This window comes from Catharus ustulatus, chromosome 7 (assembly GCF_009819885.2).
Source record: "Catharus ustulatus isolate bCatUst1 chromosome 7, bCatUst1.pri.v2, whole genome shotgun sequence".
Lineage (NCBI taxonomy): Eukaryota > Metazoa > Chordata > Aves > Passeriformes > Turdidae > Catharus > Catharus ustulatus.
The window spans coordinates 7,338,991-7,366,365 of record NC_046227.1 but is presented as its reverse complement, the minus strand read 5'-3'; the positions used below and the strand labels follow the sequence as shown (position 1 = coordinate 7,366,365).

Sequence of the window (27,375 nt, the reverse complement as noted above, 5' to 3'; positions counted from 1 at the left end):
TATTTTGAGTTTTGGAATGAATAAAGTTTTTAAGAAAGGTTTACTCGTTATCAGGCAAGTTTGAATTGTGGAAAAGTTAGCAAGTATGGAATATCAAACTCAGTAAAGACAAATGATACTGAGTGGGTGAAGGAAGATTAAAGGTGGTGGAAGAGGTAAAAATTCTTGGAAGGAAGAGAAGAAATTAGTGGAGGAATATCAAGCAGATAAATGTGGAATGTATATGAGACAGAAAGGGAAAAATGTTTAGGTAGTGTAAGAAGGTGAATCAGAGACAGATCAGGAAAAGGAAGGTCAGAAACTGAATCAAGAAAGTGAAAAATAAAAAGTACAGCTACTATAGCTACTTTTTAGAATACAATTGCTGAACAAACTGGTGCCTGATATCACATTCAAATTGTAGGAAATAATTAAATGAAAACTTATATTGTTAGATTAAAATCAGGATACATATACATCCAAGGTATAATCTACGAGCAGAAAATTTATTCTTTAAAAAGAAGCAAGGACAGAAAAAAAGCTTTATCATCTTACAATGGCTTGTGGGTACGCCATACCAATTCCACCAGCCTTCACATCATACTGTGTGTCATACTGAGGAGAATAACCCTGTAAAAGAAATACAGAAAAAAAGAAAGAAAAGAAAAAAAAAAAGAAAAATTGCAATTGTTACAAACCGAATTAGTATTTTCTTAGAGTGGTATAGCAAATGCATGGAAATAACTCATTTGTATCTGTTGTGTAGTACTAGTTTGACATATAGCTGCCATATATTTACATAAGAGAAGCCCAGGCAATGTCTTCCTTCTGAAGTCATGGTGACATTTGCTCCCTAGGCTGGGCACATATTTTTTATTTCTTGGCACCTGTGCCTCAGCTGAACCACAAAATTACCTTTCTCTCTCCTTTTACTCTTGTTGTACTCGTTCTTAGCTTCTTTACCCATCTTCTCTGTCTATCTCTTTTCTGTTGGACTTAGTCCTCACTCAAGGAAGTTGATGAAATATTTTCTGTTGCACTAAAGAACACAACTGTTTATTATTAATATAATTCTGATTTCTTTTACCTGTGCCTAATGAATGACTCATTTCACATGAGCAGTCAGTCCCATGATGTGGTACTAGAGCAGTGACGCGTTATTGGCCCCCAGGTGGTTGAGCAGGAAGGGTCGAACACAAGCAGTGTTCTGCCTGCTCTCCCAAACTGCTGTGGATGCAGCTCCTGCACTGACCCGGTGCTCTCAATACCAACCCTCCTGTCAGCATCCAACAGCACATCTTGGATACAGTGTTGGAATGGGAGAATAATTCAGCCTGTTTTCCTCTCCTGTGTTTGCCTCTCCAAACCTCAAACCAGTGTCACTGGGACTGATTAACTGATCCACAGCTCAGTCCTGCAGAGGCAATCCCTCTCAGAATTAAATAAAAATTAGACACCTCTCCTCACTTTCTGGCTTGCCTAGGAATGGGAAGTGTATATGGAAGTTATAATCAGTGGCCTGAATTCAAAAGTAGCAATTGTTTTAACATACAATTTTTATCATTTTTGTGCTAAAGAAGTCCCATCTTCCAAATCTGGGTTTGGTGGCCTGCCTGGATGCCAATGTCACCTTGTAACAAAGCACTGCCTGGGGCTCAGTGCTGATGAGCTTTATCTACAATCAGCTCTCTTGCTGAGTGTGCCCAGCTCTTCTGAAATGACTTCAGCATTCAGTGAGCAAGAAATAAAGAGGCACCATGACAAATAGTACTCCCATGGCACTTCCCTGTGAACAGAGGAGCAGTGCTTCAGTCTAGTCTCATGGGAATGTTCTGTTATTAAACATGAATTGATGAAATATAGGAAAGTAGGAGACTTCCCTAATCAGTAAGCTTATGGGGAAATCCTCCATCACACTCTGTCTGATCAGATTATTTCTGAGTTACCTAAGTCCTTCAGCAGATCTGTCCCCAAAAGTTTTAAAAAATAAGGTAAGGCAGTGATTTAATTGCACTCCAGGGAAATTTTAAGGACAAACCCCCAAAACAACAGCAAAATCCCACCTATCACCCAGCTCTGTTTTCCAGAGGGATAAATGGGATGGATGCCAGCAAAAGCAAAGCACCTGGGAAGGTGCAAGGGACAGGTGCCTACAGCATTGCTTTGCATGGCTATGAGCACCAAGGTAGAAGCTGAACATAACAATGACAACAATGACTTACACCTCCGCTGGGACATGACTGGCAGATTCCAGGGGCCCCAGGAGCTCCGGGGCTCCCTGGGTGTCCTGGTGGGCCAGGGAGACCATCTCTGCCTGGACTTCCAGGAGGACCCTGCAAAGACACAAACAGAGCAGATACAGGTGTTGTCACTGCAAGGACATTGAGGGACAAACCTTTCTATTCACAACAAAATCGGTGTGACTGTGGTGGGAAACCTTTCCTAAAGAAGGCCACAACCAAACAGTCTGGGAAGATAGACTAAATTCACACATAGAAACACCTGGTTGCTGGAACCTTATTACAACTGATACATAATCAAAACACATCAGAAATATTTAGCAGTTCAGTTTCTGAATCTGAAATTACTACTACTAGTAGAGTCTTAAAGACTTTTTTCCTCCTTCTGAAAGTAAATACACGTAAAGTATTATTAAAGTAAATAAAGTAAGACATAACAAATGTGATACAGTTTGGACTAAACTCTGTGTTCTTTCAGTTTAAATTTTTGAGAGTGTTGTTGAAGCTAAAGTTCTAACTTCAAAAGAATTCTAAATTCAAAATGACTATGTGGTACAGTCCTGCTGCAGACAGTTCAGACATCAATGAAAGCAGGATGTCTTGGCAGCTTGAATATAAAGCACTAGAGGAATGGGGTCTTGATTTTGTTCATTTGCTTGGGGGGGGAAAAAAAAAGCTGCACTTACAGGGTCTCCTTTGGGGCCTCGTCCATTTACTACAGGAGGCTACAAAAAAGGAATAGCAATTAAATTTAAAAAGAGAATAAAAATAAAAAATTTCAGACATAAACAAGAGCAAAACACTTAAACATGTGAATACAGTTTTATCACATTAATTCTATTAATGCTTATTCAGTGTACTTGAAAGCTGTAGGGTTTTTGGTCAATCTACTGTTGCTTGGATCATCCATAGAATTACACTTCCCCTGGAGTCAAAAACATGGCACTAATGAAGTCAGTACAGCTTTACCATTGATTGCAAAGGGGACAGAAGTCCACTGTGGAATGCTGTGAGAGTTTTCTTGTGTCCTTCTCACTCCAGCATGTGAAGTGTGATGAGCTAATTTTAAAATCTCAGATCTACTGATGCAATTTATTTGTTTTTCAATTAATGATATAGTTGCATGTTACTACCTGGATTTTCAATTTTTGTGTTCAGTAGCAAAGAATATTCAGCTGAAATGATCTTGGGTCTTTCAAGATGGCATTTCCCTATACACCACCCAAGGTCATCAGAACAGCTTCCAATGGCCTGACCAAACTCCTACAACAAAGAGAGGCTGGGGGAATAATTCACGTGTTCTTCATTGCCAGGAACTCCAGAACTGATGAGTCTCTAAACACAAGAGAGGGAGGTGTACTTAAATCTCTGGCATGGTTGTCTGTACCACTCATTTTCACCTTTCAACATGCTCAGTGAGGTAGCTCAGGGGTTCCTGGAAGCAGTGGAGTACTGCTAGTGAGGTGCAAATAAGACTAGGTGACATATCTGTGTGTGACTTATTTGTGTGTGGCATTCCATGTGTAAACAGATGTGCTGTAGAGCTGCAGAAACACATCTTCTCTCTCCTCCTCTCATCTCTTTCTTATTTTCTAGATAAGGATCTTCAATGTGTCTGTGGCAACCTAGGTACTTTAAGAGAACCTCACAGATCTTTAACACTGGTGAAATGTTCAGATAAGCTGAAAGCTCAGTATAGCTGGCTCACTCACTGAAACACTTGACATGTACTAACGTTCTTGATTTTCCTGAGGCTAAGTTGCTGCAACTGGTTTATATAATGCTGGTGTATATAAAAAGATGGTGATAAATAGGGTATGTGCAGCATAATCACCTTTCCTTTACAGGGCATTAAGTCAGTAATAAGCCTGCAAAAGGAAATTCACTCTGTGATGATGTAGAATTGAGTTGATAAGAAATGCAGACTCAGAGATGCTATGAAAGTTCTCTAATTTTCTTTGATTCTGTTGGCATTATTTTCATGGAAATAGATTGAGTATGAAGTAAAAAATAAGGTGTTTAAATTATTCCAATGCTTTTCCAAAAATTTAAAGGTGTAATGGCTAGTTGCTCCCCTCTGTCCCTTTCTACTATTTTGGTGCTCATTGTCTACATAAAACTAAGCTGGAAGACTTGATATTATCAGCTGCATTTTCCAATATAAGTATTTGCCTAAATTCAGAAAGTGGCAAGAAAAAAAAAACATTTGAGAGCACCTAGCCAAAATGAATTTAAGTTGACATACATCAAGAAGGCAGCAACACCAAAGAAACAACAGTGAGAATAAACTTACTTTAGGAGGTGTTGTTGTTGTTTGTGGACAAACTGGACAGCACTCTCCAAAAGGAATCTCTGGGTTGGGGCAGTCCAGCTCCTGATCATCACAGATGATGTCATCACAGAGAACAGATCCCGAGTCGCACACACAGATTTGGCATGGCTCTGGTTTCCAAACATCCCTGTCAGCATAAGCCTGCCCAAGATGGGTACATCCTGTGACTGGAAAGAGAGACAGAATTGTGTTGGATATTATTTCAAATGTGTATTCCAAATCACAAATGAGTAACATGAAAAGTGTTGGATAGTTTGTTTGGTTTTCTGGTTCATGCACATGAAGTAAAAGGCTAAATGCTGCTCTTCAGGCACTGGGGGGATCTGTTACATTAATGGCAGAGTCTGCTCTGACTCTATAAACAGACATCAGAGGAAACCTCCTGGAGCTGAGCCAAAGCCCAATTAAATCTCTGATAATCTTCTGTCTTGAGTAATTTCAGTGTCAGACTGAGTTACTGTCTAATTAGCAATCAAATTCTCTGGTGCAGCTAAAGAGTAAACGTGCCAAAGCTCTCCAGCAAGAGTGCCACTGGCCCCATGTGCCAACACGAGCCCTTGCACATGGATGTGGAATAAGCCATCTGTCCAGCACCAACTCCTGGCTCCAGCATCTTGCATTAATAGCTGCCACCAAGGGGTTTCAAAGAGTTTTTTGAAAGCCAACATATGTGACAGATCTGAAAGAATGTTCACATTAATTGCCCAAATGGTTTAAAATTATTGTGTCAGCTGGACTGCTCAAATGTTACAAGTGTCTTTTTATCAGAAAAAACATTGTTCATCTGTAATATTCATGGCTTTGTGAATTCCTTCCAGCAGCTGTTTTACTGATCAAATTTGTTATAGACTATGAACATGAAAAGGCTGATAAAATCTGCCTTGACACATTAAATTTTGGGTTGGTATTTTCTCAGAAAAACACGATCCAGGAAGTCAGATCATTTAAAGAACCCAATGTAAAATAACACTAAGAGCATCTAATTTTACTTTTACAAGCTCATTTTAAGTTTTGTAGATGTTATTAGAAGTCTTAGATTGCAAACATAAGTATCAGTGATGTCACAAATAATATAGTAAGATTTTCTTTCATGGATAATTAAAAATAATTCAGTTTATAAAAACAACATTCTGGAGAAAGAGCTATTTTTGTGCCTACATCATTCTTAAACTTTAATACGAGGATAATTTACCTACTATACACCTCCCTTCAAAAAGAAAAACAAAATGACAAAAGTTGTAATTCAAATCTCTGACATTAAAATTGCCACTGGCTCCAGGCAGAAATTTCTGAATATCATCAATTGTAATGGCCACAATTATCTAGTATGAGACTGAGTCCAAAGTACTGCAGTTCCTTCCTATGAGTTATGCAGTTTCATTTTTTTTTTAATCCCTGCACCTTTAATTTCTCTTTTTAATCTTTCCACCACTGCATTAGGACACTGGTCTCTTTTTTTCCTTTTTCTTCCTCTCTGTATTTGTGGGTGTGTGTTCCCATCCCACACCAGTGTACTTTGGCAATGGGCACACTGAGATGTGTTTCCTCTCTTCTCACTCTTCCTCTGCATTTCACCTTTCCTATAACACGTAACTTCCCTTTTCATCTTCCACAAATCCTTTTATTTTGTACTGAGCAGTTCCCCTTCTTTACTGCCATGTGCTCAGCTGAGCTTAGTTTGCCCCTGCTCCCTTCCTACCTTCTCACTCAGCTGTTTTTCCTTGGGCATATTGACCTGACATTTTCCTCTGTTTCACCCATGGAATTCATTACCTCCTAAGAGGGGCAATGGGAATAAAATAATGGAATGGCTCCCTAAGGGGAGAGCTGGAATACAAATCTTGGGGCAGAGGGTTTCTTATCCCAGTTTCAATCCTACTACAGGCTGTCCATGAACACCATCTTATGTCATTTTTGCACTTATAAAAGAAGAAAACAGGAAAATGTTCCCTTGTTAAGGCTGGTACTCCTTATGGTTAAGAGTTGATTTTGACCACTATCTTGATTAGAACAACAAAGTTTCAAAAACCCCTTCCAGACATTTTCAAGCCAATATTTTTTTCTTTGCCTGTTATCAAGCTGGGATCCAGTATTTTACCTTCCTTTCGCAACACAAAAAAACCTTAAAATGGAAAACCTTCCAATGGCATATGAAAACTCACTCCCCTCAGACATTCTCTATCACTTAGAAACTCAAATTTTCCTTTTCTGCCCCTTTTGGGTCTCTCTAGAAACTTCATATTCTGCACAAGAGAGATGGAGAAGAACTGCTGCTTTCCAGGACAGCCTCTTCCCCACACCCACATGTCACAGGGTTATGGCATCAGAGGATGCTGCTTCAAAGGACTCTCCTAACAATGTGTACCTTTGAAGAGGGTCTAGACCTCCTTCCTTAATGTGCCAAGCTAGAGCCAGTTTCTAAACAAGTTTCTTGGCTTCCCAGTTCTCACTCCACAGAACCATATCTGTGGATCCCAGGTAAATAAGACGATTCTCTGCTTAGTTAGGTGCTGACTGTTTGTGCAAGAAACATTTTCCTCCTTTTCACAAACCAAAGTCTCACTGTGGGAACTTAGGGAAAAAACAGGCTGCCCAGTCTTGACAAGGCTAATGACAAATGTTTCCTGACAAACAAGAAGGCTGAAACTTAGAAGTGAAGGATTATGAATGAAATCTTTCTAACCTCTGTAGTGACTCAAGAGAAAAAACAAATCACAGAGTGGCTGGTTGCACACAGGAAGCCCTCGAAAGCTGTGTGCTGTGGGAGGCAAAACCTCAGCAGGGCTGCTGGGAAGGTTAGAGCTTGTAATCCATCCTGAAGGAGTGCTTGGATGCACCCTGGAGAGCATGGATGGGCACAGAGGAATGGACTACTCAGCTGTCACTCTGCTTAAGCACCTACCAGTTCCACAGGTTAAAATGTTCTTTTCGTTTGTAAACATAGTAAGGAAGAGGAGAAATTAAGTTTTTCTAGGGCAAGTCATAAATGTTAAATAAAAATACCATTGTATGGACCTAAAAGAACTTAATATTGTTGCTATTTGCACTTGTAATATACAGCTGTATGAATTGCATCCACGTATAAAGAGATGCATACATTTTTCTGTGCCCAAAAGATATGTTTGATTAATTGTAATATTTTGATTTTCAGCTCCCAGTTCTTAGCCTTTCGAAACCACATATTTTTTTAACTATGTGTTTAACACAAGGTCCTTATTTACTAGGAAATTCATATCCAAGGATTTGAACCTTCATATGCAAATTTCTTCATCATTCTTAATTCTTTTTCATTGATTTGTTGCTTTGTTATTTTCAGAGATGTGATCTTTTTGCCTTACAGCAGAGGACAGCTCCAATGAGGAGCAGAAAAAGGCCATCTTTACTGTTTTTGCACTGCTAGTTAGAAAAGATTCTGTTTTCAACACAGAAGCAGAGTCTTTCCTCAGTGCCCAATTCTTTCACACTGCGAACACTCACCTGCCATATATTATTTGACAATATCAATAAAAAACGTGGAAATTTAAAATATGGCACAACAACTGATAATTTACATTAATAAGGAAATAAAGGAGATTTTTCTGCATTTTACAAGCTTGTCATTCAATTATGCTACAGTAGATGGCCTCATTTAACAGGAAAACAGCAAAAATTTGAAGACATATGGATATAATGACATTCATATTTGCTTCTAACTTTCTGGACATTGTTAAATGAATTAAGAAATAAGCTAGGAGAACTGCAATGAAAACTGCTGTGGCCTTTGGCAGGATGAAAGCATTAAATAGATTTCCAAAGGAAACTTACATCTGGGAAGACTTAGGGTGTTAAAGACACCCCCTCAGTGCTCAGATGTAGATCTGTGTGTCAGCATGTTATGACATAATGCATTTTGCATTGCTCATAAAGATTAACCATTAGCTCCAAAATCCTTTGGAAAGCTGATTTGTGCTAAAGCACTGGCAAGTAACATATAGAAATAATGAGGTTATAAAAAAGCTGACTTGTCTGCTTCTAGACTTGTGGTATAACAGCCACATACTTCCCTTAGCCAGCTTTTCTTATTGATTCCTAAACATACCCATTAGCCTGAGATTTAAGAAATATTAGAGCTCAAGACTGTCTATGGCAATGCACAATCTTATTCTTCCTCCCAGAGCCCTAAATATGATGGCTATACAGCACATCCCTTCTGTGGCACTTACTGCAATGCTTTGTTGGAAGTCCTGTCAATCTCTAATGCACTGTTAAAAAAGTTTAAGATTTGAAAGCCTGTATTAATTTGAAATTATGCAGTTTACCAAGCACTCATGTTATAGGTTTTGCTGTGTGAAGCACTTCCCTGGGCCAGCTTAAATAGTGAATAAAATAAAAAAAAAATTCAAGGCAATAATTATTCCATGCTGGTTTTAAATTATTTCCCATTCTAGGAAGACTGGCAGCTGTCCATAAGCAGACCAATAGTGAAAGCTGAAAGGAAAATCACAATTTAGTTCCAAAGGTTCTGTAAGTGAATAGAAGAGCCCAAATATGTGCAAGGGAAAACAGAGATGGCCATTTTCATATGGCCTGAAAGATGACAGATGTCATATGGGAGATAATCCCAATCCTAATGAGGTGAAGGGAATTTATTATCACATGAGAATCTGCTCTGTGGTTGGTTTTGGCTTAGCATTTGTGCAAGCACCATGATCGTGACTTAACCACAATTTTATGGCAAAAGGAAAAAATTTCCTAATAGTATCCTCAAAAACCACAGGCTTTTCCACTTTGGACAAAGCCAATGTCCAGCTATTGCATTAGTAGCAGACCCACATATCCAATTTACAGAGATGTGACTAAAGGGCTAGAAATTAAAAAACATCTTGAACTTGTCTGGTTCTGCCTCAGAGAGGGCAATAGTCCACACAGGGGTGACTCATGATCCTCCAGCAGCTGTCTGATGATGGCCTGGGAAGCAAAACTGAGGAGCTCTGGTCTGTGAGAATCTGATCACAAACACAATGAGTCAAACAAACAACTTCTGCTGTATTTGAAGTGAATCTGGTAAAGGCTAAAGCACCAAGATGAGGAAGGTCTTGCCCCGAACTTTAACAGAATCCAAAATCTGATGAAGTTAAGAAAGGCATTTGTATTACTTTTTTAACTGTACAAAATCTGTGCTTCCTCACTCTGACCTAGTTTTGATTATTTGCTTTACAGAATGAGTACTTCAAAAATTGTTTTACATTTCTTCTGTAGTAAATGCATCTGTTAATTGCATGCCCCAGCACTGTCTGATACATTGTTTAACCAAAGCACAGAGAAGGGATTTTTGCTGTCTATTTTCAATAGAATCACAGTCATTCTCCCCTAGCAGAGTAGGTGGAGAGATCCACCCCAACATGTGAAGCAATGCTGCTTTCCATTTCCTGAGCAGAAAAGAATGCCACAGCATCTACCTCGAGGCAAATGGTTTGGGCTCCCTGTCTGGTATTAGGATGATGTTTATAAGAAACTCAAACACACTCGTTCCATCCCTTCATTAGTAATGGAAACAAGCAGACTCTCATAATGAATGAATTGGCTGGAGCAGCCGGGATGGCCTGGTTTGTTGGCATGTCCGGTCAGCGCTGAGTACTCGAAAGGGCTCAAATCCTGTCTGGGTCACAGGAGTCAGGAAAAGAAGTGGAGAAAAAGGAGAAGAAATGGTCTAACAGCTTGGATTTTTTCCACTGCAAGGCCTTCTTACATTCTCTCAGTTGGAATTGTCTTAAACAGCTAATTAATTGAATCCATTTCACACAGTACATGAGGACATAACAGCCAATTTAGGCATCCATACCTATTAGGATATTTTCAGGTTTAATAGCACTGATGTAATATTTTGTAAGGCTTCTCCACAAGGGATTGGAGGTAATGAAACCTCCATTTATTAAACATTTAAATGTAGGCTGTGAAAAACCAGAGTGGGTCAGCCTTAAAAATCCTTTCATGCTCTGTGAGCTGTAGAAGGAAGAACTGCTATCAGGTGGAATGGAAAAGGAGTGTGAATGAATAGTTCACAGATTTCCCAAGTTTCACACCAAAAAGGACAGCTACATCCTGTTCTTTCAGAATGAAACCGAAGCTTTCTTACTTCTAGGGATGCTTGTCTGCCAAGGAAGCTGGCGTTTGAACAGTCCTGCTGCTGCGCCAGTCCCAGTTTTCCCCTTTCCTCAGATGCAGAGTAAGGAAGAGAAAGCTGCTTAAAAGAATGCTGGTTAAGCATAATACTGCACTTGTCTGTCAGAGGTGTTGCAGGATGGAGTCATGTGCTGTTTCATTGGCAATGTACAGAAGAGTCTGGATCCTCAGGTAAAGGATTCTTGTGTCACATAGACAAACTATCTTTGCTTCAAGACCCACCCAGTGTGTGTGTCAGATTACAAAATAAATAAGAAAAAAGCAGGCCTGCACTGGTACAAACAAGTGCTTGCATTTTAAACAACTCATTCCTTGTTCCCTTCATTTGTCTTTATGTGCTTCAAATGCCACAACCTTTCTGCAGACTTTAAAAAGTTGTAGAAATATCAGGATTAGAATACATCCTAAGCATATTTGTTGCCAAGTAAAACACAAAATACCTCTATTTCCCCTGCAGATTATTGACTTTTTTTGTAATCTTTCAAAGCGTGATTTAAAAACCCTAATTTTATCTTGGTTGAAAAACTCTGCTTTATCTTCAGAGGGCTGCTGCTCTTCTGAAAAGGTAATGTGGTCTAAAGTAGCTGATTCTGTCACACTGTTCTGTCTCAACATTGCTCTATTTGAGCACGCATGCTGACATTCTGGAATGATGTTCATACAACTTCCAAAGGTCACCCTGCCACAGCAGTGCTGCAAGGAAATAGTGAGCAGAGATATCCCATCAGAGATGTTACACAACAATCCCCGCCGCTTCAGCTGGTGTCTGGCGTGAGAAACTGTGGCAAAAGAACTCCCTGGTTCCAAAACTTGTAACAACCAAACCAAGTGCAAGGCGGTTTCTTTGCTGTTTTGGTCGAGGAGGGCTGCTTTTTGCAGAACTGTCATTTCAAGCTGAGTCATACAAGGGGCAGGAGAGAGCAGACTGTTCTACATCCATCACCTTCTTTCTTGGGGCTGCCCAGAAAAATGTTGACTGTTCTTGAACTCATAAAAGTAATTTTGAGGAAAAACTTCTGCTGGATTCAAGAGACAGCTATACCCCTTCTGTTCTTAGCTATTCCTTGACAACATCATGGGTCAAATTTCTTTTTGTATGGGTGGAAGATATTCCTGAATGACCTTCTGTATTGAGATGTTACTCTGGGATTTCCTCTCCAGTGTCCCCTCTCAACAGTCTGACTCTGTGACTCAATTATATTTGTGCTTGTGTCTTTTTAGTAGAGATTTACCTCTTTTTACCATAAGCTGTGGAATTCAGATAATTCCTCTCTGATTAAGGGTAATCACTACCTGATCAGAACCACCCTTGATTTTACCGAGCTTTGATCTAAAAAATGTTAGCTTCAAGGCATTCTGGTGGTACCTGAAGCTCTTCAGTGCCTGACAGAACAAATCTTTTACTAAGGGTAACATTAGCATTAGAGCAGGACACAAAGTAAGAAGACATTTCATCATAATTTAGTGCACTCAATGCCTTTTAGAGGGACAATTGCATCATACTTCAGCTACTCTTCAATCTCTGGTAAAATGCCTATGAGATTTTTCCATCTCCTCTGTTCTCACATTACAATATTTTTTTGTCCCATGTGGTGTCATGCTAAAAATAAGCAACAGGCTGCAAAAAACTTAATTTGTGGGTATTTAGTTGTACTGTTGACATAAATTTTAGTACTACAGTAATATGATTTTAATGTGCTTCTTATCTTTAGAGTGAATGATACCAAATTCTTGCATAAAGACTTTGTGTCTCAAACTAAGCAAAAATGGACATAAATTCAAGATCTAATATGATTTCTGATTATTTAATGGGTTTATTCATTTCTTTAAACATGCATCCTGCTCATTCCTTGGGCAGTCAATGAAGACTTCTAGTCAGAATCCAAGTGTCAAGGTAATGTTAGTTTTGAACACCTGGCACCTTCCTATTGTATCCTATACAAAAGCTGGCCTAACATATTTCTAAAGAAAAGCAATAGTTCAAGATCAACATTACTAGGATTAATTAAGGGGAAAAATTTACTAAAATACAGCACAAGGTTTTGCCAAACATAAAAAAAAAAAAAATCAACCCCGAGGTGTAGCTCAAAGACATACTTCTGCATTCCTGATTTTAGCTAGGACCTGGAAAAGTTTATAGCATTGGAGGGTTCTTTGAGACATTTCTTGCAGTAGGTCTGTCCTGGGAAAAATTAAAAAAAAACCCTGGAAAAGTCATTGTGCACAGGTTTCCTAGACTGACAGGTCTAAAACATCATGAAAGAGAGGTTCAACTTTTGATCTGATAAGAGAAAGGGAAAAAAAGGGAATTGATTGTTAAAGCTTGATTAACATAGAACCTTATTTAAAACACTGAACTATAACTACTTAATTAATGATGCTTTAAGCTTCTGGCATGATAAGACCTAAACACTGTGTGGGGAAGAATTTATGACTTTTGTTTTGCAATGTCTAAATTTGTAATTAAAACAATTTTTGGCTTGTAATTAAAATTTCAAGTGGGACATGATCCTCTCTTTCCCCTCAGCTCTGTGAGAGGGCTAACAGATTTATGCAATGCTGTTTCTGTGGTTTGCCTTGGAAGAGATCAGCTTGATTCAACGCTTCTCTCCTGAGGCTGAAGCAGATGGGAAATATTACAATGGCAGTATAATACATGTGGTAATATCATTTGTATTTTCAGATACCTTGGACAAAGTCACCCCAATATAACTCCACAGCCATAATGAACTTACATCTGAGATGAGTAAAGCAGCAGGGGGGCAAATTCTACGCTGGCCTAAGTCCCTGCACAATTTTATTGGTTTCCCTGTAATTTCAGAAGTTGGAAGTAAATGAAGGATTTGGTTCTTGCATTTCATATTCCAGTGAAGGATTAAAGTGCTCTGGCATACTGTCTAAAGAAAAGAATCATATCTTTGGCTGCCAATAAATTAAGGGCATTTGTAATTCAGAAGGTTGTGGTGGGGTTCTGAATGCATAGAGCATCATTAACCTAGTTTCATCTGCAAAACAGTTTGTATTCATTCATTCCTTATTCAAGTTTGTACTAATTCACCCTGCATCCATTTTGGACAGTTTGTTGGATATGGATGGCAGTATTTGAAATTCTTCTTAATCTGCCTCATAGAGGATATTAAATGGCTATTTGTACACTGGATACAATGCTCTTATTGTCAACCTCCAAGGGCTACTAAAGTAAGTATTGTGAAGGTTTTCTCAGGGTACCAAAGACAACTTAATTTTAGAGACACTTTAAAATATCAAGTTCTATGCCTGGCCATTTTTCAAGCACAAAGACCTATGGATCTTCCTAACTAGTTCCCTTGTGAGGTGAAAATTCACACTTTTGGTGCAGGGAAGAGCCTGCAAGCAGAGAGCTGACTTTGTATTAATATCAGGGGTCAGCAGTCTTGCTACTGAAGTGGCTGCCTGAGGCCTGGCACACATTTAGCTCTCCCTGCTCTGTGCAGCAACAATCCCAGCTGGCACAGGGTGAGAATAAACAGCACCACATAGCCCAGGAGGGCTGGAACATCTGCAGCAGACACAACCCGATCCAGCACAGTTTATCTGCTGCAACCCTTAAAAGGTATGGGTGGAAGAGCTGGAGCCAGAGAACACCTGATAAATGAAAAGGCTCTGTACAATTCACTTTTTTTGATTCTTCACTGAAAGATATTTACAGCAATCTTTCTCTCTTCAGATGCTCTGAAATAATCAGTTGGACTTGAAAACCTCTCTTCTTTCTTCTTCCATATTAATGCTATTCTGTTCATACAAAGAAGAGGGAGCTACAAAGAGGACCACCCTGCCAACAGCCAAGCCACCAACAGCCTTAGAATATTGTGCAAAGAATCTTCAAAATGTCTGAGCAGATTTCAATTACTCTTTTCAAAGATTTGCAATTCCCACTACACAGCCCATTGTTTGCTTTCACTAGGACATTCTTCTCTTCAACAGCTGGCACAGAATGACTACTGCTCTGCAGGGAAACAAGCAAACACCATACAGTAGATTTAAAGAGAAAACCAGAGAAGATGTAAGTTTTTTTTTTTAAAGAGGCTCTCATGAACATAAAAGTGTTTTCCAAGAAAATACGAATCCTATTTTTGCTGCTTATAGCTGAAGAAAAGCATGGGGGATGTAGTTTATTCTCCTTTGATGCTCAGCATGGCTATTACAGTGAACATCAAAGGAACAATGAGCGATGCTTCCCATATTTCCCATTAACTCTGGATGAGCAATTGTTTCTGTCTCGGCTGTTAAAAAAAAAAAAAAAGATGCAATTTTGTTCTTGCTTATTTTCCTAAAAGAAAATGGAAAGAAGGAAAAGAGAAGAAGCAGCACAAAGGGAAAAAAGACAGAAAAAAAGATGTTTGCCTCAGACAGCCTTCTAATGCACCGACTGGTCACTGGGCGTGAACTGCAGGGAGCTGCACTGGGAACTGGTTATGTCCAGGAGTTTTCCAAGAAATGCCAGAGCTGAATTGCTGTGGGAAGTATTTTCCAGACAGAGATCATCCTTTCAAATCCTGCTGCAAAACGTGCCTGGGATGTTCCTGTGATTTTGCTGCCCTTTGCAGCACTGGAGTTGGAATAAAGGGGTGCCTGAAGCTGCCCTAGCAGCCCAAGCAAGGTTTGCACTTGGAAACAGGAGGAAAGGTTTCACCTGACAGGAGAGCAGAGATGCCTGTGCAACCCTCCAGGGTGGGATGCACAGCCACTTGAAAGAGAAATCCAGCAGCAGAAAGGGATGTGTCTCCAGTGGCTGGGGATAGCTTTGCATTTTGCTGAAGGACAAACTCTGCTAAAGTCTTAAATCTACAACTCACATTCCTCATTTCTTGACAGCCATTTGGGTGCTCCTTTAGCTGTAGGAGAAGGCCTAGGTTTTCAAAACAAAACCCCACAATTGGCCTTGAAATATATATATATTTTCATAACCCTCACATTCTTCCTGTTCAAAGTCCTGTGCTTGCTTTCTCCTTCCTAGCAGACATCTCTTCATGGAGTATTTGTTTGAATCAAAGCAGGACAAAAATGTGCAGACATTGTTAAAGGAGGTACCATTTTCATTCTCTTTCTGATAGTTCATATTTAAATGAAGGATTTGACATAAATGGGGGAAAATAGAAGTAGTCTCTGAGCTAATCTGAAAGGAATCTCCTCTGTTAAACTAAACAAAGCCAGAAGTCCCAGAGCTGAAGTTTATCCAAACTAAAGCCAACAAATGGTTGTTGTTGGAGGGGGTTATATCATGTTTTCCATTGTCATGTTGACATGAAACAGGCAGAGGCTTCCACTTTGCAAACTCAGGGACAAGATTGGCTCTGAAGTGAAAATAAATAAAGAGAAGCAGGGGTAGTAAGTAGGTTAAGTTTCCTCAAATCAAAATTCAAAGAATCTTCCTATGAAAGAGAAGATGAGAAAAAGTAATGACTGCTTGAGAATATAAATGGAAAATATAATGTACTATACCCCTGTGTGAAAGATGAGCTACTCTACAGCCAATAGTGGATCTCATTCCTCCTTGCATACTTCCAGCATTTAAGATAGGGTTACCAGACCTCCCTCTCTCATGTACTTACAGAAGAGACTTTCTGATCCCTGTACTTCATAATTTTTTACAGCTTATGGAGGTTCTCTCTTGATGAACCACAGTCAGAAGCAATGCAAGGGTTAATATTAAATTTTTTTTAATACAGTCTCAAAGCCATGTGAGAAATATTAATAGCTTGATTACCACATATAAATATGTAAATCTTATTTCCCCAAAACAATGTCTGACTGTGTTGAATGGAAAAAAAAAATCAGGAAATTCTCTGGGAGTTCCTTACAGATTTTTCCAGCGACAAAATGCCTCTTGTCAGGGGAGCCACAGAGAGGACAGAAATGAAAGTTTCATGAACCCTGTGCATCAAAAGGGTCAATGGAAGAAAAAAATCCCTAGAGAAGTAGCTGTCCTGCAGCAGTCACCAAGGCTGTGGGAAGCTGCCAGCAGTGAGCCACCAGACAGCACCTCTGCTGCAGGGACACCACTGCTGTGACAAGCACAGCCCCACAGAGCCAGCCCTCCAGGAGGAATCCACGGCATCCCCTGGGCTGCAGACTGGCAGCACACTGAGGGTCAGGGGCTGCAGCATTCTCTGCAGCCAGCCACACTGCCCTCAACAGCATGACCTGAAGCTACAGAAGTAAAATAACACTGTTTTTACCCCTCCTGGAGCAGGAATCATATCTGTGCCCAGTTCTCCTCTACAAGGTGTATTACCATGGATACGTGGAAGGAGGGATAGGCTGGTAAAGTATTGCAGCAGGTAAATAATGACACTAAAAGTTTTGTTCCATTTAGGGTTGGAGGTTATTTATCATCTGCCAAAACCCAAAATCAGAATGTCTCAAAATTATAGACAATTGGCAGTATATACTGAACTCTAAACCACGTTAGTCATGTAATCTACAATTTACCAGGCTAACGAGAACAAGCCAACAGGAGCAACGTGGAATCAGAACTGATTTTTTTAATACCTTTCTCAGGTTTGTTTTATTTTTCAGGTGCTGACAATAATAGATTGAACTGTGCTCCATCATATCAAACTGCAATGATGTAGGACTCTAATCCAGACCATAAGACCCCCTATTTGTCAACAACATATCTCCACCATTGCCAACAATTTCCCTTTTCCTACCAGAGATCTTTTGCCCAGTTTTTTAAACAAGTATGGCTAAAGAACAGCATAATCTGGAATATTAATGGTATGACCATTGCACTAATATCTAATTCTGTGAGCTTTGACAAGTTATTACTCCAAACCAACAAATTCAATCTTGCAAGTGTTAAAGCAGCTGTGGCTTGTGCTCTTCAGCAGACTAGGAACCCACCACAGAAACATCAAGAGCGATACAGTGCTCCAGGTGCCCGCCAGCCTGAGAAAGTGCACTTTGTTATTGCTTGCCCTTCCTGGTAGGCTGGACCTTTCAACTCTGAAGGGGTTGCTTTTAACCCCAAATGCTAAATACCGCTCTGCATTGTTTCCCTCAGCATATCCCAGTTACAGGGGCATTTCTGCCATTTTCTGCAGATTTCTGATTAAAACAAGGTGTGAACAACACTAGCACATAACTGGGACAATGACTGATGGAGCAGTGTCCATCTGGTTTCTCAGCCAGCCGGTGGAACAAAAAAGTGATGGTAATTTTTTTTTTTTTTTTGAGCAGCATTAATTACAATTCTCCCCCAGCTTTGTGTAAAGCTGGCATCAGCAGAGTTTGCAAGTGACACCTGGCTGCTTGTTTCAAACCTCAACACTTTGGCAGAAGCTGGAAGAGGAAATAGGATCTGCTTGTAATCTGCAGCACTAAGAGGAGAGCAAACCTAATGAGTCTGACTGAGGCATCAACAGCAAGGTTTGTGCCAGCAACAACACCCTTCTACCTCTGCCTCTTCCCCCTGTAATACAGCAGTGGATGTTTCCAACTCCACCTACTCTTTCAGAAAAATCAGTCTGTGTAGATTTGGTGATTTGGTCTCAAGTCAAAAACAAATCTGGAAAATAATGAAAGGGTTATGTAATAGTCTCATTTTTCTAAGGCTAATGTGTTCCAGGGGTGTGTGATATAAAATGTGTTTATGAAATTTGTCATATTTCCAAGAACATATATATAATGTTTAGAGGGGGTGGATTCCCCAGGCTTTCATTTAGCATGATTTTTCCAGACCAGAAAGGAATGTTTCAATTTTCCTAAGCATAACCTTGTCTGCCGTGTGCTTGGTAAAAAATAGCTAGGAAAAATGGAAGGAGGGAAGTAGACCCCAGATATTTCATTACTTTGTACAGTCCAGGCTACTTACAATGGTTAATTATCTCTTGGCTCACAGATGTGCATCATCTGGTTTTACTGTCAAAACTCTGGAGGGAAACCTGAGTTACCAAAACCTTTGAGAAGAGATAGTTCTGTTGTTAGCATTACCCTTAAACTGGAAATTTATCAACAAAAAAGCACATGTGTGCAGTGTTCCATTCAGCTAACTGCTAAACATGACAGTCTGGCAGTCTCACAAATAAACTACATCTGTACAGTACCCATCCACTTCACATGCTATCTAATCCTTCCCAGTTAATAAAAAAGAAAGAAAGAAAGAAAGTGAAATGCGCAAATCAGCTGTTTACAAATTTTCCTAAAATATCATTCTTTTCTCAGGGATCAGAAGTGGGTGCTCAGCAGGAAAAGTCATTTGCATGCTGCCTCTTGAAGCTACATGTAATGGTTATATATAATTTTTAAACTGCAATTTGCAACTGAAAGTAATATGAAAGGTCAATAAGTCTTGTCAGAGAGATTTTAGCATTCAGCCATTACCTCAGAAATGAGTTTCCTGACCAAACATCCAAGATAATACTTGCATTACAAGGAAAACACTAAATTACCTTAGAGCAAAAAATTTCTTGGAATAATACTGAAGGGTTTCTGGCATTGCTGTCACACTGCTTTCAGAGCAGGAGAGTTTTCATAATGACCTCAGCGAAGTTCCTCAAGGACTGGGGCGTACCTAGAAGAAGTATCCTGCTCTGGCTGACTGAGGTGTCCTTTAACCACCACAGATGCAGCTGAGACAGGCCCAAATCCATCTGACCTCCCTTTTGGCACTGATGTGAGGGTGCTGTGGATGTGCTTCCTTTGTAGGCAGTGGAAACTGTAAAACACCTCCAGCCTGGCTAGCTAAAATTTATTGTGTCTTCTGGAAGTAGCTGTCATTATTGCCTCTACAAACTCAAGAAAAATAGGATGAATGCAGGCTGCAAGGCTTAGCAAATGCTTTCACAAGTTGTTCTTGCTGGGTGGAGAATGTATTTCTTTCCTAAAGAAGCATTCTAATATCCTGCACTTTTGAGTAATTTAATATGAAGGATGTAAAGGTGCCTTCAAAGGGTGCAACTGAATATACATTGCTGGACTCTGAATCATCTGTGGTGTCAGAAGTGCTGGCCTCCTGCTCTGTGAGCCATCAGGGGGCATCTTATCTTGAGCATGGGCAGGGCTTGAAAGCCCTGACACACATCAGAAAACCTGGATTGTGTCAAGGTGATTTCATCTCCAGTCTAAAAACATCCTGGTGGGTTACAGGGACATACAGCTTTTGGTCATGGAATTCACAGAATATTCCCTGTTGCACAGTATGCAGATCCCAAGCTCTAGAAGAGGTTTAGCCTGAGGCTGTACTCAAATCTCCATTCCAAGCTATTACAGCAAGACAAAGAAACACATAGCCCAGGGGTACATCTGACTACCCTAAACTCAGTGTATGCTGAGCGGTTTCCTTAATATCTTGCCAAGTCTTTTCTCCTGGCAGGCTTTCCCAAGGAAAAATTTATATTGACTTACATTTGATACTAACCATATAAACATTTTTCTTGACAAGAGAGAGCATTTCAGCATGTCTGGAAATTCTCTTTTCAGTTGTGGAAAAACTGGTTTCCCAGTCCATTCCCTGCTCTGCACATGAATTAGTGATATGAATAATCAACTCCTCCAATTATTATTTTCTATGAGAAAAGCATATTCAAATGTGTGGAAAGAAACATTCTAAAGTGAGGAGAGAATCCAATTTTTAAGGGATAACTGGTGATTTATCAGTCTCTCTGTGTAACCTCATCCCTGTAGACAGTATGGAAGCTAGCCCAGTAAGGAAATGTTACAACACCATGAAGCAGGAATGTGGCAGAGAAACGAGAATACTCATTCACACTTCATTTGTGTATTGTTCTTCTACCCAAAATTTACCATTTATTGAGTTAAATATATGTTGAACCTTAGCAATGTCCAGGGATATGACTGGAGTGAGGGAAGGAGACCTGACACTCTGGAGAGGTTTGTTTATGGAGAGAAATAAAATTGATGTTCTGTCTCTTTATATTGGATGGTCTCTCAGTGCTTATCCCTCTGACAAAATACACAGGTATATAGGAGAACACTCACTGCATTTTAAATTTAAACAACATATATATAGTCTGCTGCTGTAAGCAGAGAAAACTCACAGCACACATTTGCTCAAATATTATAATCGCTGCATTTTATAATCTTTATAATCTAACTGAAGGTTATTGGAGAAAGAGTTTATATATGGCAAAGCAGAAACAGAAAAGGGTCAGCTCACACTAAATTCTGTTTACTCCCTACAGAATATATGCATTGGTCATTTTGGTTTTTTTATAGGCACTTGGGCTTAGCCTGTGTCTGTGCTAGGTGAGGGAGGCTGGTGCTACAGAGGCTGTTGCCTGATTTGCCCGTGCAGAGATCCTCCTGAGCTCCAAGTGCTCCAGTGCCCACAGGCTGCTCCTGGAGGACTTGCACTCAGCCCTCGGCAGAGGTCCCTGTCCAGGTATGGTGAGACAGATGGGTTTGCCATGAACTGGCTCAGTAATCGTTTTCATGATGTATGTCATACAGACTAGTGTAGGGTATGATTTTAAAGGCATTTGGCTTTCCTTTACAGCTCTACAGTTTCTTTGGCTGCTGCTTATCAAGTTAATTGTAAGGTTATTCCCTGCCTCTCTGTAGGAATATATAAATTGCTAATTTTTCATATTTATTGGAGAGAAAAGTTTTTATCTTAAGGAAGGTCTGGTTTACAATATCTGGCAAGCAGGAACTGAGCACATCCAAAAAAGGTCAGCTGTACTAGTGGAATGTCATCTGTTTAACTTAAATACTCATACCACACTTATCTTCACTCTAGGTTGAATTCTTGTATACAAAGTACTTCTCTCCCTTCTGAATTCCATGTTCACTTGGTTTTTGGCATTCTTGCTCTCTGTAAACATGCACACACACACTCACATGGACTTCCACATACCATCAACTGCTAATCAGTCTCGTGAGGGGCTGAAACAGCCTGCAGATGCCTGATTCAAACTATTACAGCTGAGGGAATTAATTTACCCTCCTGTTCTATGCCAAAGTAAAAATTCTGCAAGCTGACATATTTTCATATATCACTCTTAAAAACTCCTTCAACAAAACGAATTTTAAGGCTTTTTTTCTGCACCCAAATTGTTGAAAGAAACCCCCACGCTGCCAGTGCAAGACAAACAACTACAAAGGAGAATTCCAAATAAAATAGCTGGAAGCAAAGACTTATTCCTTCTGACAAAGAGCTTCCAGGCAGCACGGAGCTAACAGTTAAAATGTTATTCCAAGAGTTAAAAGAAATAGCTTAGAATCTCTCCAGTGTCTGTAGCAGGAAGACAAGCAAGAACAAGAACAAATGCAGCCAGGGCAGACAGCACTGCACAGTCCTTCTAACTTTTAAGAAAGCAAAGCAAAGAGAAACCTTTGGGATGATACTGCAAATCCCACAGCTTTCAACTTCATCATTAAATATCTGACTGCTGAATTAGTGAAGGAAAAGTGTTCTGGTGAGATTCGTGCATACACATTTCTTACAAGCTACTAAAATTATTGGGAAAAATAAAAATAAAATAAAAATAAAATAAAAACATGAAATCATAAGAAGCTTGAATTACTCACCGACTTGTTGTGCCAAAATAACTGAGGGTTGAAACACGGCAAGAATGAGCAAAGTTACTTTTTGCACAGAGCTCATCATGTCTAAATATTAGACATGAGACTCTCTGTGCAAAAATAAAAATGGGGGGGGAAGAAAAAAATCTATTCAAAATAGCAACATCGGTTGTTCCCTGCCCTTCCAGCACCGGGCCATGTACAGAACTCAGCCGCAAGCATTCCCCAGCTTTGGCCTTAAATAGGAAAAAAATTGGCTTACTTTTCCTTTCCACCCCCTTTACTGAAACATGAGAAGAAGACCCATCCCCTAACAGTAAATGAATGATTAATATTTCTCTTGGCTTTACAAAAGACTAAAGTCAACTAAACAAGATACACAGCACATCTGGAACTTTTGTGTGGGTACGGAACGCATGCTGACACCGTATATGAACAGCTAGTGTGCACTCTATGTGACATATATGCATGTGAAAAAATGCCCCGTGCCAAAGCCCTCGGGGCAAAGCATTTTTTTCCTGTTAATTAGGAGTCAATGGGTAAAACCCAAAGAGGATTTTTAATTCCTAGTGCTCCCTAACAAAGATAGAAGGTAAATAGCGATGTAGTTGCACAGACTGAAAGAATCCCAGAAGTGGAGGAGCAAACCTGGGTTTCTGCTGATTGGCAATGCGACTTAATGAAAGGAAGGACTGAAAATCACACTTCTCTGCCAGTGCTTTTCTCACCATTTCCACCTCACAACGTGATTTTGTGTTACATGGGGAGAAAGCAAACATTCAAAAAAAATTATGAAGAGAAAAAGATTTCAATTCGCAAACATCAATCTGTGAAACTAAATCTTTTCAAGTAATTCAGTTTGATGCTGTCATTACAACATTTGAAAGGAATGCAGAACATTTTTTTGTCTGTTTGCTCCTCAGAGAAGAAGGTAGAGAGGACAAAAAAACAAAAACCAAATACCCCCCCAAAAAAAAAATCCCTTGAAATCCCTTGAGACTACTAATAATACTAATAATGCCTTTTAAACCTAGTTATTTCTTTATTCCACACAAAATTTTACCGAGGAGAAGATCAGAACACACAAATTTGTTTTCCAAATCAGATGGTTTGGTTTGAGTAGTTTTTTTTATGATTCTAGTTTTGCTGGGAATGTAGCCTTAAGAGACCCCAAAGTGAGTGCAGGCAGAAAGCTGTCACAGTGGACATCTCTGCTAAAACAATGATCAAACCAATTGTTGCTCTCATGCAATCGATCTGATCCAGGTCACGTCCTGCAGAAGTGCTCATTCATTTGTTCTCAAGTGTTGCTGAGATTACAGGGACCCATCCCTCCTCTCAATAATTTGTGAGTGCCGTGAACTGTCATCCAGAAAAGGGGCCCATATCTCTGTATACATCACAAAATAAGAACAGCCTGAAGTTTAATCTAGTAGGTATTTGATGTCATTTCAAAACCTATTTGTTTGAAATAAATTTGCACTTAAACTGAAACACACTCATCTGCTGGGGTCACCTGAGGTGGAGTAGGTTGAAGCAAGTATGAACAGGTCTTAAATAATTTGATGTCACATTTAGATATCCTGAGCATCTCTTCTGCATCTTAAATGTTTATAAGGTATGAATGCCTTGATACATTCCAAAGGAATTACACACCACTTTTTTTCCCTGAATCTCCCAGTATTCCATGCTGTATCTGTTGCATTGGCAGAACTATTTCCTGCAGGTTTGGGTTTTCATGTCCAGGATCATATGACTTAACAGATTAGCTTATTTGGTTTACAGCATCCAAGTAGCTACAATCAACAAACAGATAACCAGCTCCTGGTGAGCCATCCTAGAACATTAGACAACAGGCTTCCAATTTTTATGCAAGGGCCTGTAAGGTTTTCTCATCTCCTGGAGTTTTGCTCAGAACACAAAATAAATCCTAGAACCTGGATTTTTGTCTCTCCTCAATAGAAATGTACAAACAGATCAAACCCTGGATAAAAACCACTCTCAGCTATAGAAAGAGAATTAAACTGAATTAACTGCTATGAAGATCACATGCAGGTCAGTTTACTGTAACAATGTCTATAAGTTTGTCACAGTAATTGTTTAATTTTCATGAAGCCTAATGACTGTTACTTGGTAAGTGTTCACCATTGAGGAAAAATAAATTAATTCAAGGTCTTTGACTTAAAGAAACTTTCACATTGAGTTTTGCAAATTTTTTGGCCTGCTTGACCACAATAAACATTTTTTTAAATTTCTTAAATCTAACCTTTCTAAAATAGAACACCCTTGAACTCCCTTATTTTCACTAATGCTCGCCTTCAGTTTTTACATTGCAACACTTGTCTGAGTGAAATTTAAATTCTAACTCCTCTGGATCCTCCACCTTAGATATGTTATTATTCTATAGTTAGATTATGAACACATGTACAATTTGCCATAGGCATGGGAGTATCAACATGTGTGCTTGAATTTGTACAGAAATGGATCCTGGGATTTCTGTACAGAAGCACAAATCATATCTCTTAATGATTGCATCCCATAAAAACAATAACCTTTCCTTGGGTTCTGTGTATTTTGCTGTGGTTTAAGGAACAACACATAGCAATGCTCAGCTACTAAAATTGCACATCAGTGCTACCTTCCCATAATAGTGGTTGTAGAACTCTCTACCAATTGCCACTTACTGTCACAAGTCAATTCCTTTTGAGTGGAATTCACCATTTTACTTACGAGGCCTGAGGAGGCTGTGGCATAGCAACACTTCTTGAACATGCTCTGCACACTTTGTGTTCAAAGTCTTCCTTTTCACATCCTCTACACAGAAACAGTCGCCCTGAAAAACAGGTTCTTAAGTCTTGCAGGCAATTTTGGATTATTTAGTAGGTAGCTCTTGTTTAATACTCATCTTCCTAGGCATGCAATGTCATAGCATCTGGACTAAAGTAGAAGAGGTACTCATATAAAAATTGGTGTACCTTTGATGGAGGAACCTGAAACAATTGTTGTAAAAGTTATTGAATGTATTTCTGCTGTATGGTAGATAAAATAAAAGATGTGTAGATCAAAACTGTTGACTACCTCTCAATCAGATGCTGGAATATTCATGCAATCTTGGGTTCCTTGTGCCTCTTTGAGTATCGTGGTTAGTGACATTCTGCCTAAGAAAGACAAATGAGAGACTTGATTTTACATATTTATCAGGTGAACTTTGGTCTATCCCACCAAAATGTCAGTCCAAAGTAAGTAAATTATTTAAGTGCCTCTTCAAAAGTTCCCAAATTTCTGGCCTGTAGAATCAGTTGGCAACTATTCCTTGTTTCTGAGAGCTTCATCTGAACCAAAAATCTTCAAATTTTGCCATTGCAGTTACTCCTGTGCCTGCAACAAGACAGTTTTTTTTTTTTTATTGTTCTGTGTGGATTTTAATAGTAAAGAATCCCCAAATTTTAAAAGGAGTGTACAGTTTCATAGGAATAGAGCAAATAGTGTCAGAAAGCACACTGAGGGAGAGAACCTACAAGAAAAACTGAATCTAGAGCCACAAACAAAGAAAACCCCAAAACACAACCAGATACTTCTCAACCATTTCTGTGAGCTAGAAGCATTGCACACTATGACTGATGCCCGAATGGACAATTATAAGAATGAAGGCAGCCAAAGCAATGAAATGGTTCATTCTTCTCCCATCTTTCCATTTTCACTGAAGTTTTATTCTAAGACTACAGGAAATCAGGTTTTGAAATCCAGCCTCTTGTTCACATGTGCTCTTTTTTCAGCTTTGCACATTCTCAAGGTTTCCACAAACTAAAATTCTCTCTTTTTTTCCAAAGTCCTGTGCAGATTAAATAAAATCCTTCATCTGAGTCATGTTGGGAACTAACTGTGTTACAGCACAGCTGTGAAGGCTCTTAAGGCAGAGCCAACACTATGACTGCATACGGGTGAAGCAGAGACAGCACCCACAGCATTTTCTCTTCCCAGCAGGAGGGACAGAAGCCAAACCAGTTTAATGACCTCTGGGTGTACTGAATGCTGGGGAATTTGACATCCATGGCCAGGGCGGGGTTTCTCTGTACTGAACACGCACCTTCTCCTGTCGCCAGGGACGGAACCCGGTAATTCAGAACATTGGCTCCACGCCTGTGTGAGGATGCTCCTCCTTTGCACCGAGGTGTCAAAATTATTTTGAAAGGAATCCTTTCTTCTTGTCTCTAATCCAGATTTCCACTGGACAGCTGAAAAAAACCCCAGATTTTTCACTTCTTAAAGAAATAGCACAGTCCTATGCACCTAAGAAAGTACTTAATGAAACAGCTACAAGATTTTCTGTCAGGAGAACGTCTTATAAAGGCGTTTGCACTCTGCATCTTGTGGTTGTTGGATATCAAAATAATATAAGATGGCAGAAAATATTTATAAATTTAAGAATAAAATCAGTTCTGAATTTGTGTGTATGCTTAATTTTATACAATGACAAAAGAAACATTATTTTGATATGTCTCTAAGTATCAAAAAAATATGTAATTTCATAGAAGAACAATCCAAGAATGAATTATCATAAAAAGCAGGATATCCTTTCTACCTCGGGGCTGGTGTAGAAAGTGGAGGTGCATCATGAAATCACTCCCTCTTGCTGACTCTGCTCAAATCACTGTTGCTCCAGACAGCACATGTGGGTCCCAGAAGTGCCCAAGTTTACTGTATTTCAGCTGTTGATTCCTATGGGACCTCACCATCAAAATGTTCCAGGCTTTAGGCTTCATCAGTCGCAATCCAGCAGATTTTAGGAGCACCTTTTTTTTGGTCATCTCTTAAAAAACCCCAAAAAACCAAAAAAAACCACCATAAGATATGGTCAATATATTGTAAAAATCATTGATTCACATTTTTCTGTTTGCTGATTTATTGTTTTTCTAATGAGGGAATAAATATTCATGTTTGAATTTAATAAAGAATAACAAAAGGCCATCCGTCCTATGACTCATACATTAGTAAAAACAGAAAACAGAAGACACAGGATTAAATGTTTTAACTCTTGATCTGTTCAATATTAATGGGCTGGGAAGCAAAAGAAATTACCAAGGCCAAAAATGAATTGAAATTTTGAAAAAAACCCAACCTTTTCTAAACGAAGGC

General features: G+C 39.3%; 1 protein-coding gene across 1 annotated transcript in view; it reads right to left on the bottom strand.

Moving 5' to 3' along the window:
* COL3A1 (collagen type III alpha 1 chain) overlaps positions 1-22,432 on the bottom strand; it is a 49,036-nt gene extending 26,604 nt beyond the window's left edge. The window contains exons 1-5 of the mRNA XM_033065321.1: positions 22,246-22,432; positions 4,513-4,718; positions 2,906-2,944; positions 2,202-2,312; positions 535-609 (exon numbers count right to left, since the gene is read on the bottom strand). Of these exons, the coding sequence (XP_032921212.1) occupies positions 535-609; positions 2,202-2,312; positions 2,906-2,944; positions 4,513-4,718; positions 22,246-22,324 (510 nt within the window). The 5' untranslated portion in view covers positions 22,325-22,432. The remainder of the gene's footprint in view (positions 1-534; positions 610-2,201; positions 2,313-2,905; positions 2,945-4,512; positions 4,719-22,245) is intronic.
* Positions 22,433-27,375: the final 4,943 nt, after the last annotated feature.